This window comes from Phocoena sinus, chromosome 16 (genome assembly GCF_008692025.1).
Source record: "Phocoena sinus isolate mPhoSin1 chromosome 16, mPhoSin1.pri, whole genome shotgun sequence".
In the NCBI taxonomy this organism is placed as follows: Eukaryota; Metazoa; Chordata; class Mammalia; order Artiodactyla; family Phocoenidae; genus Phocoena; species Phocoena sinus.
The window spans coordinates 53,158,573-53,170,019 of record NC_045778.1 but is presented as its reverse complement, the minus strand read 5'-3'; the positions used below and the strand labels follow the sequence as shown (position 1 = coordinate 53,170,019).

General features: G+C 40.5%; 1 protein-coding gene across 18 annotated transcripts in view; it reads left to right on the top strand.

Annotated features, from left to right (window-relative positions):
- The window catches only part of ALDH18A1 (aldehyde dehydrogenase 18 family member A1), an 84,948-nt gene continuing 73,501 nt past the window's right edge, over positions 1-11,447 (top strand). For 3 of the 18 annotated variants that reach the window (XR_004346125.1, XM_032607735.1, XM_032607736.1), the window contains exons 1-2: positions 14-205; positions 3,434-3,549. Coding sequence is in view for 13 of the 18 variants with exons in the window: in XM_032607735.1 (XP_032463626.1) it covers positions 3,462-3,549 (88 nt within the window). In the remaining 5 variants the exon portion in view is untranslated. Of the gene's footprint in view, positions 206-745; positions 871-3,433; positions 3,550-11,447 lie in introns of all 18 variants that reach the window. The other 15 variants (XM_032607742.1, XM_032607734.1, XM_032607730.1 and 12 more) reach the window with 12 other exon arrangements.

Here is an 11,447-nt window from a genome sequence, read left to right as displayed (position 1 = left end):
GCCATTGCCGCGGCGCAACTCCGGGCCGGCCCCTTGCGTCGCGTCAACAGCGGAGACCGCGCGGCCTGGGTTTACTCCAACGCTGTGGACGTAACGTCATCCTTGAGGGACGTGGACAGAAGAAAAGGGAGTGTAAGCCGGCTCCAGAATCCGTCTGCGTGTAGTACGGGCCGGGCGCCGGGGCTGGGCGGCTGCGTTCAGGAAGGTACGGGAGGGCGGCGAGGATGGCGGGGACAGTGGCGGGGATGAGGTGGCGCCGGTGCCTCCGCGGGGGCTGAGGCGCCGCCCGGGCTTGGGCGAGGGAAGGTGTGTGCGCAGGGTCGCGGGCGACCGAGGGGGCTGCCGGGGCGCGCGGCCGCAGCAGGGTGGCGGGTCGGGCCCGCGAGTGAGTGTGGGAGCGCGGAGGGATGGTGGCAGGCTGGGCCGCCCAGAGCGCGTTGCACCGCCACATGCCCGGGCGCGGAGGCCCAGGCGCAGCGGGGACTGCGGGCACCCGAACTCCGTGGCAGCCCTCGGATACACCCAGATGCAGGAACTGATCCATGTGGAGGCTTGACGACCCAGCGGACCCCTTCTCCGCCCAGGAGTCCGGAGCCAGCTACCAGTGCACCTGCATGGGTGGTGGGGTTTCACCCGTTTGTGACTGTCCACGCGGCGACTCTCAGGGGCGTGTGTGTGCAGTCCCTCGCAGCCCGCCCGGGCTTTCGTGATCCCCTCTTGAAAACCATTCCGCCCCACCCCGCAGCCGGAGAGCTTGCTCACCACCGCCTTTCGCAGCGTGGCATACGGTCTGTGAAGAGTTCCTTCTGGCACATCAGGGCGGACCCAGATCCATCCCCTCCCCCATCACCTTTCTCTGCTCTAGAGGCGGTGAGCTTTATCATTGGGTCTTTGTCTTAAAGTGGTGAACCATATACCAAGCCTGTGTTTCTGGGCGACGTTTGTTGAGACTAAAGTTCAGTTCTCTGTTCAAGTAAGAAAGATAAGGGTTTTCTATTTAGAACCTGTAAAAAGGTACTTGAGAAATGTCCTGAATCAAAACATGGAAACTTTTCATTTGATGACATGGAGTCTAGACAGACACACATAACCTTTGCTCCCTGGAATTAGCCGTGTACTTTTTGAGGGCATAATAAATTCTGGCACGATGAACTATCCTTTGCAGTGAGGTAGGGGTCAGTCAGAGGCCATGAGACAGGCAGGGAGGCCTGGTTTCTAGATCAGTCTTCAACCTGATAACTTACCTTAAACATTCAGAACTTTCAGTTATTCATAGATAAGAGAGAGGTAAACAGTCCATAAATATAATTTATGATTACATCTGTCTGTCAGAGGATATGGAATTCTTTGTGCCTGTGACAGGTCCTGAAAGAAATAAAGAAATGCATTGTAAGATATCATTAGTGTCTGAAATACAGACAGAGGAGAGCAGATGTTTATTGAGCATCTCTTGTACCCAGGCATTCCATGCATTCTCTCACAATAATTCTATGAGGTGCTTACTGTTATTGTCCCTAGTTTACAGATGAGGAAACTGAGACTTAGAAAGATTGGAAGACCCACAGCTAGCAAGGCACACAGCTAGCGAGTGCAAAGCTTGAACCTAAATCTCTCCAACTCCAAAATCCTTGTGTCCCATGTTTACCATGCTGTCAGTGGGAAGTTTATAATCTAGTTGGGAAAATCAGCAGTAGCACATGAACCAGTCAGAAACTAATGCTAGAGTTGCTGGGGAAAGTTTGTGAAGGAGATAGAATTAGAATTTTAGTGTCACTATTTGATTATTTTACCCTTTTGGCTCTTCTAGGGTTATTTTGGAGAATTCATATGTAAATAATTGTTTAGCAATAATTACTGAAGGAATTTGTAAAAGCAGCAAACATAGATCATGGGCTCACATCATGCTTCAGCGTTATGCAAATAATTTTCTCTTGGGACCTTCCATACTGTCACAAACACTGAAGTCAACAGAGAGCACTTAACACTTTCTGTTGCCTATTAGAGGCCATATCTTTTACAACAGATGTATCCTGCCAGTCTCTTCTCTCTTCTTTCTGTACCTTTGTGCAGTATAAATTGAAGAGCATTAACCATTCCTTGTTTCTCTTCACTTTGGGGCAAAATGCTAGTCTTTTGAGGCATGTTTAAGCACGTTGAGACATGTTTAAGAGGGTTGACTATATCTACCAATACATAGAGAAGTTAAAAGGAGACCCGCAAGCAAAGAACACACAGTGTTTTTCTTATCTTGTGAAAACAACCATGTCCCTGTAGTGTAACAGCTGCAATAATGAATGGCATATTCTCTGTGTTTTTTTATATATATATGTGTGTGTATATATTTGTATATATATGTATATATGAAGATAGATAGATGAAGAAGCCCCCTACCTATTTGTGAAATAAACTAATCTTTGTCTAAAACTTGACCTACCGTGGGAAAATGCCCACAGCCACTATGTTCTCAGCTCTGAGATTTCTAGGTATGTACTCATCCTCCAAGAGATGTGCCCACGGTCATTTCAGATGCCAGCCATTTGCAGGCATTGCCACTCCTTCCCAGGGATTCAAGAGTGTGCTTTGGATTCCTGTGGATGGCAAGAAGAAAGACAAAAGAGCAGCCTCCCACCTTTCCTCCCTTTTCTTGTGTCAGCAAGGATCAAGCTGACATTTCAAATATGTGGTTTTCAGAGTTCTGTCGGGAGGTGCTAGCAGGAAGGTGGAGATGGCTGCTTACGGAATGTTGAATCTGTTTTTTGATCTGTTGGAGACTCCTTAATGGTGTAGGAATTGTGGTGAAGATTTAATATCAATACGTAAACATTATACCTTAAAGATTTTTTTGTCACTCAAAATATTCATAATCCTTAGTTTCAATTTGTCTACATAAAAACTAAAATGGTTGGGACTTCCCTGGTGGCACAGTGATTAAGAATCTGCCTGCCAGTGCAGGGGCCACTGGTTCGAGCCCTGGTCCAGGAAGATCCCACATGCCGTGGAGCAACTAAGCCCATGCGCCACAGCTACTGAGCCCGCACGCTGCAACTACTGAAGCCCATGCTCCACAACAAGAGAAGCCACCACAATGAGAAGCCCGCGCACTGCAACAAAGAGTAGCCCCCGCTTCCCGCAACCAGAGAAAGCCCGCGTGCAGCAACGAAGACCCAACGCAGCCAAAACATAATTAATTAATTAATTAATTTTAAAGAAAAAACTAAGATGGTTGTAAGAAAGGAAGAATAGAGTCAGAGCCTGGGAAGGAGCCATTTGTTTTTTCTCTCTTTTCTATGTGTAGAAGAGGTGGGAGTTCCTCTAATACAGGGGAGTTTGGAGCAGGAGAGTCAAGTTTTTACTCTCAGTGTGGGGAGGTGGACGAAAATAAAATGAATTGTCTGGTATTTTGATTCTTCATTTTTTAAAATGCATTCTGCAGATACCTCGGTCAGTGACCACCTTGCAGCATGTTGAGTCGAGTCTGCCGCTCTGGGTCCCTGTCCTTCACCCACCGTCTCCTGCCCTGGGTCCAATCCACAACACTCTCCAGATCTTGTAGGTACCGTAGGAAACATAAATATGTGGGAGGTTTGGTCCAAGTGTGTTTCAACAAGGTTTTAAAAAGTAAAAAAAATGTAATTTGGCAGAATTGGACAAAGGCAGTAAGCCAGGAAGCAGCCTACTGGTGAAACGTCGTGTTTGTATTTACCAATAAAGGGAAATTTTTGGAGGGGATAGATAGGTTTGTGGCATAGATTATGGTGATGGTTTCACGAGTGTATACTTACCTGCAAACTCATCAACTTGTGTACATTAATTTTGTACAGCTTTTGGTATGTTAAATAAATAACTCAAAATTTTAAAAAAATTTTAAAGATAAAGTGTTACCTTTATTTAATCCCCCAGGATTTTTTGCATGCTATTTTTCTTCATTCCTTCTTTGTAATTAAGTGTTTAATTTTGAGATAATTATAGATTCACTTGCAGTTGCAAGAATTAATACAGAGAGATCCCTTATATCCTTTCCCCAGTTATCGCAGTATCTCAACCAGGGTATTGACCAGGGTGGATAGAGTCAAGATAAGATTTCCATCACTACAGGATCCTTCAAGTTTCTCTTTTCTAGTTGTCCTCTCCGTTCTGTCCCTAACCCCTGGCAGCCTCTAATCTGTGCTCCATTTTTATAATTTTTAAATGTTATATAAATGAAATCATACAGTATGTGACCTTTGGGGGTGACTTTTTTTACTCAGCATAAATCTCTGGAGATTCATCTAAGTTCTTGTGTCTGTCAGTCTGTTCATTTTTATTGCTGAATAGGATTTAATGGTATGGGGGTACCACAGTTAGCGTAACCATTCACCATTGAAGAACAACTGGTTGTTTAACATTTTTTGTCTGTTACGAATAAGGCTGCTGTGAACATTCGTGTATAGGACTTTGTGTGCACATAGTTTTGGTTATCTGGGATAAATGTCCAAAAGTTCAGTTTCTGGGTTGTATGTTAGCTGCGTGTAGTAGTTAGTTTTATAAGAAATGGCAAACTGTTTTTGCAGAGCGGCTGTACCATTTTACATTCATACCAGCAATGTATGAGTGATCCACTTTCTCTTCATCCTCACCAGCATTTGATGTTGCCACTCTTCGATTTTATCCATTTTGATAGATATATAATGATATCTCACTGTGGTTTTAAATTCCTTTTCTCTATTGACCAGTGAGGTTGGACATCTTTTCATGTGCTTATTTGCTGACTGCATATCCTCGTCAGTGAAATGTCATTTGCTCATTTTTAATTGGATTGTTTGGTTTTCTACTTTTGAACTTTGAGAGTTTTTTAATGTCTTCTACAGACTAGTCCTTGGTTGGATTTGTGATTAGAAAGTATTTTCTCCCAGTTTGTAGCTTGCCATTTCAGTCTCTTAACAGGGTCTTTCACAGACGAAAGTTTTTTTTACTTTGATGAGGTCCAGTTTATCAGTTTTTCATTTTATGGATTGTACATGTGAGGTCAAGTCTAAGAACTCTTTGTATAGCCTTAGATCCTGAAGATTTCCTGTTTCTTTTCTAAAAGTTTTGAACTTTTGCATTGAAGTCCATGATCCATTTTTGTTTTCTTTTGTTTTTTTAGCATTTTTAGTGGAGTATAATTGCTTTACATTGTTTCGTTAGTTGCTGCTGTATAACAATGAATCAGCTATACATGTATCCCCATATCCCCTCCCTCTTGAGCCTCCCTCCCACCCTCCCTATCCTACCCCTATAGGTGGTCACAAAGCCCCTAGCTGATCTCGCTGTGCTGTGTGGCTGCTTCCCGCTAGCTATCTGTTTTACATTTGGTAGTGTATATATGTCAATACCACTCTCTCACTTCATCCCAGCTTACCCTTCCCCTCCCCATGTCCCCAAGTCCATTCTCTACTCTGTGTCCTGCCCCTGTCCTGACCCTAGGTTCTTCAGAACCTTTTTTTTTTTTAGATTCCATATATATGCCTTAGCATATGGTATTTGTTTTTCTGTTTCTGACTTACTTTACTCTGTATGACAGACTCTAGGTCCATCCACCTCACTACAAGTAACTCAATTTTGTTTCTTTTTATGGCTCAGTAATATTCCATTGTATACATGTGCCACATCTTCTGTATCCACTCATCTGTCGATGGACACTTAGGTTGCTCCATGTCCTGGCTATTGTAAATAGTGCTGCAGTGAACATTGTGGTACATGACTCTTTTTGAATTATGGTTTTCTCTGAGTATATGCCCAGTAGTGGGATTGCTGGGTCACATGGTAGTTCTATTTTTAGTTTTTTAAGGAACCTCCATACTGTTCTCCATAGTGGCTGTAGCAATTTACATTCCCACCAACAGTGCAAGAGGTTCCCTTTTCTCCACACCCTCTCCAGCATTTATTGTTTGTAGATTTTTTGATGATGGCCATTCTACCTCATTGTAGTTTTGATTTGCATTTCTCTAATGATTAGTGATTTTGAGCATCCTTTCATGTGTTTGTTGGTACTCTGTATATCTTCTTTGGAGAAATGTCCATTTAGGTCTTCTGCCCATTTTTGGATTTGGTTGTCTGTTTTTTTGATATTGAGCTGCATGAGCTGCTTGTATATTTTGGAGATTAATCCTTTGTCAATTGCTTCGTTTGCAAATATTTTCTCCCATTATAAGGATTGTCTTTTCGTCTTGTTTATGGTTTCCTTTGCTGTGCAAAAGCTTTTAAGTTTCATTAGGTCCCATTTGTTTATTTTTGTTTTTATTTCCATTTCTCTAGGAGGTGGGTCAAAAGAATCTTGCTGTGATTTATGTCATAGAGTTTTCTGCCTATGTTTTCCTCTAAGAGTTTGATAGTGTCTGGCCTTACATTTAGGTCTTTAATCCATTTTGAATTTATTTTTGTGTATGGTGTTAGGGAGGGTTCTAATTTCATTCTTTTACATGTAGCTGTCCAGTTTTCCCAGCACCATTTATTGAAGAGGCTGTCTTTTCTCCATTGTATATTCTCGCCTCCTTTGTCAAAGATAAGGTGACCATATGTGCATGGATTTATCTCTTGGCTTTCTTTCCTGTTCCATTGATCTGTATGTCTGTTTTTGGGCCAGTACCATACTGTCTCGATTACTGTAGCTTTGTGGTATAGTCTGAAGTCAGGGAGCCTGATTCCTCCAGCTCTGTTTTTCTTTCTCAAGGCTGCTTTGGCTGTTCGTGGTCTTTCATGTTAACATACAAATTGTATAATTTTTTGTTCTAGTTATGTGAAAAATGCCATTGGTAATTTGACAGGGACTGTATTGAATCTGTAGATTGCTTTGGCTAGTATAGTCATTTTTGCAATGTTGATTCTTCCAGTCTAAGAGCATAGTATATCTCTCCATCTGTTTGTATCATCTTTAATTTATTTCATCAGTGTCTTATAGTTTTCTGCATACAGGTCTTTTGTCTCCTTAGGTAGGTTTATTCCTAGGTATTTTATTCTTTTTGTTGCAATGGTAAATGGGAGTGTTTCCTTAATTTCTCTTTCAGATTTTTCATCATTAGTGTATAGGAATGCAGGAGATTTCTGTGCATTAATTTTGTATCCTGCTACTTTACCAAATTCATAGATTAGCTCTAGTAGTTTTCTGCTGGCATCTAGGATTCTCTATGTGTAGTATCATGTCATCGGCACACAGTGACAGTTTTACTTCTTCTTTTCCGATTTGGACTCATTGTATTTCTTTTTCCATCTCTGATTGCTGTGGCTAAAACTTCCAAAACTATGTTGAAAAATAGTGGTGAGAGTGGGCAACCTTGTCTTGTTCCTGATCTTAGTAAAATAGTTTCAGTTTTTCACCATTAAGGACAATGTTGGTGTGGGTTTGTCATATATGGCCTTTATTATGTTGAGGAAAATTCCCTCTATGCCTTCTCTCTTAGAACTGCTTTTGCTGCATCCCATAGGTTTTTGGTCGTCGTGTTTTCATTGTCATTTTTTTCTAGGTATTTTTTGATTTCCTCTTTGACTTCTTCAGTGATCTCTTGGTTATTAAGTAGTGTATTGTTTAGCCTCCACGTGCTTGTATTTTTTACAGATTTTTTCCTGTAATTTATATCTAGTCTCATAGCGTTGTGGTCGGAAAAGATACTTGATACAATTTCAATTTTCTTAAATTTACCAAGGCTTGATTTGTGACCCAAGATATGATCTATCCTGGAGAATGTTCCATGAGCACTTGAGAAGAATGTGTATTCTGTTGTTTTTGGATGGAATGTCCTATAAATATTCAGTCAGTCTATGTCTTTTGGTTGGAGCATTTAAACCATTTACATTTCTGCAGGGTTTTTATCACAAATGGGTATTGAATTTTGTTGAAAGCTTTCTCTGCATCGATTGAGATGATCATATGGCTTTTCTCCTTCAATTTGCTAATATGGTGTATCACATTGATTGATTTGCGTATGTTGAAGAATCCTTGTATTCCTGGGATAAACCCCACTTGATCATGGTGTATGAACCTTTCCATGTGCTGTTGGATTCTGTTTGCTAGTATTTTGTTGAGGATTTTTGCATCTATGTTCATCAGTGATACTGGCCTATAGTTTTCTTTCTTTGTGACATCTTTGTCTGGTTTGGGTATCAGGGTGATGGTGGCCTCATAGAATGAGTTTGGGAGTGTTCCTCCCTCTGCTATGTTTTGGAAGTTTGAGAATAACAGGTGTTAGATCTTCTTTAAATGTGTGATAGAATTCGCCTGTGAAGATATCTGGTCCTGGGCTTTTGTTTGTTGGAAGATTTTTAATCACCAATTTCAGTGCTCGTGATTGGTCTGTTCTTATTTTCTATTTCTTCCTGGTTCAGTCTCGGAAGCTTGTGCATTTCTAAGAATTTGTCCATTTCTTCCAGGTTGTCCATTTTATTGGCATAGAGTTGCTTGTAGTAATCTCTCACGATCCTTTGTATTTCTGCAGTGTCAGTTGTTACTTCTCCTTTTTCATTTCTAATTCTATTGATTTGAATCTTCTCCCTTTTTTTCTCGATGAGTCTGGCTAATGATTTATCAATTTTGTTTATCTTCTCAAAGAACCAGCTTTTAGTTTTGTTGATCTTTGCTATCGTTTCTTTCATTTCTTTTTCATTTATTTCTTTTTTTTTTTTTTCTTTTTTTTAAACATCTTTATTGGGGTATAATTGCTTTACAATGGTGTGTTAGTTTCTGCTTTATAACAAAGTGAATCAGCTATACATATACATATGTTCCCATATGTCTTCCCTCTTGCGTCTCCCTCCCTCCCACTCTCCCCATCCCACCCTTCCAGGCTGTCACAAAGCACCGAGCTAATATCCCTGTGCCTTGCGGCTGCTTCCCCCCAGCTATCTACCTTACTACGTTTGTTAGTGTGTATATGTCCATGACTCTCTCTCGCCCTATCAAAACTCACCCCTCCCCCTCCCCATACCCTCAAGTCCGTTCTCCAGTAGGTCTGCGTCTTTATTCCTATCTTACCCCTAGGTTCTTCATGACATTTTTTTTCCCTTAAATTCCATATATATGTGTTAGCATACGGTATTTGTCTTTTTCTTTCTGACTTACTTCACTCTGTATGACAGACTCTAGGTCTATCCATCTCATTACAAATAGCTCAATTTCATTTCTTTTTAAGGCTGAGTAATATTCCATTGTGTATATGTGCCACATCTTCTTTATCCATTCATCCGATGATGGGCGCTTAGGTTGTTTCCATGTCCTGGCTATTGTAAATAGAGCTGCAATGAACATTTTGGTACATGACTCTCTTTGAATTTTGGTTTTCTCAGGGTATATGCCAAGTAGTGGGATTGCTGGGTCATATGGTAATTCTATTTGTAGTTTTTTAAGGAACCTCCATACTGTTCTCCACAGTGGCTGAACCAATTCACATTCCCACCAGCAGTGCAAGAGTGTCCCCTTTTCTCCACACCCTCTCCAGCATTTATTGTTTCTAGATTTTTTGATGATGGCCATTCTGACTGGTGTGAGATGATATCTCATTGTAGTTTTGATTTGCATTTCTCTAATGATTAATGATGTTGAGCATTCTTTCATGTGTTTGTTGGCATTCTGTATATCTTCTTTGGAGAAATGTCTATCTAGGTCTTCTGCCCATTTTTGGATGGGGTTGTTTGTTTTTTTGTTATTGAGCTGCATGAGCTGCTTGTAAATTTTGGAGATTAATCCTTTGTCAGTTGCTTCATTTGCAAATGTTTTCTCCCATTCTGAGGGTTGTCTTTTGGTCTTGGTTATGGTTTCCTTTGCTGTGCAAAAGCTTTGAAGTTTCATTAGGTCCCATTTGTTTATTTTTGTTTTTATTTCCATTACTCTAGGAGGTGGGTCAGAAAGGATCTTGCTGTGATTTATGTCATAGAGTGTTCTTCCTATGTTTTCTTCTAAGAGTTTGATAGTTTCTGGCCTTACATTTAGGTCTTTAATCCATTTTGAGCTTATTTTTGTGTATGGTGTTAGGGAGTGATCTAATCTCATACTTTTACATGTACCTGTCCAGTTTTCCCAGCACCATTTATTGAAGAGGCTGTCCTTTCTCCACTGTACATTCCTGCCTCCTTTATCAAAGATAAGGTGTCCATATGTGCGTGGGTTTATCTCTGGGCTTTCTATCCTGTTCCACTGATCTATCTTTCTGTTTTTGTGCCAGTACCATACTGTCTTGATTACTGTTGCTTTGTAATATAGTCTGAAGTCAGGAAGCCTTATTCCTCCAGCTCCTTTTTTCGTTCTCAAGATTGCTTTGGCTATTCGGGGTCTTTTGTGTTTCCATACAAATTGCGAAATTTTTTGTTCTAGTTCTGTGAAAAATGCCAGTGGTAGTTTGATAGGGATTGCATTGAATCTGTAGATTGCTTTGGGTAGTAGAGTCATTTTCACAATGTTGATTCTTCCCATCCAAGAACATGGTATATCTCTCCATCTATTTGTATCATCTTTAATTTCTTTCATCAGTGTCTTATAATTTTCTGCATACAGGTCTTTCGTATCCTTAGGTAGGTTTATTCCTAGATATTTTATTCTTTTTGTTGCAATGGTAAATGGAAGTGTTTTCTTGATTTCACTTTCAGATTTTTCATCATTAGTATATAGGAATGCCAGAGATTTCTGTGCATTAATTTTGTATCCTGCTACTTTACCAAATTCATTGATTAGCTCTAGTAGTTTTCTGGTAGCATCTTTAGGATTCTCTATGTATAGTATCATGTCATCTGCAAACAGTGACAGCTTTACTTCTTCTTTTCCGATTTGGATTCCTTTTATGTCCTTTTCTTCTCTGATTGCTGTGGCTAAAACTTCCAAAACTATGTTGAATAAGAGTGGTGAGAGTGGGCAACCTTGTCTTGTTCCTGATCTTAGTGGAAATGCTTTCAGTTTTTCACCATTGAGGATGATGTTTGCTGTGGGCTTGTCATATATGGCCTTTATTATGTTGAGGAAAGTTCCCTCTATGCCTACTTTCTGCAGGGTTTTTATCATAAATGGGTGTTGAATTTTGTCAAAAGCTTTCTCTGCATCTATTGAGATGATCATATGGTTTTTCTCCTTCAATTTGTTAATATGGTTTATCACATTGATAGATTTGCGTATATTGAAGAATCCTTGCATTCCTGGAATAAACCCCACTTGATCATGGTGTATGATCCTTTTAATGTGCTGTTGGATTCTGTTTGCTAGTATTTTGTTGAGGATTTTTGCATCTATGTTCATCAGTGATATTGGCCTGTAGTTTTCTTTCTTTGTGACATCCTTTTCTGGTTTTGGTATCAAGGTGATGGTGGCTTCGTAGAAGGAATTTGGGAGTGTTCCTCCCTCTGCTATATTTTGGAAGAGTTTGAGAAGGATAGGTGTTAGCTCTTCTCTAAACGTTTGATAGAATTCACCTGTGAAGCCATCTGGTCCTGGGCTTTTGTTTGTTGGAAGG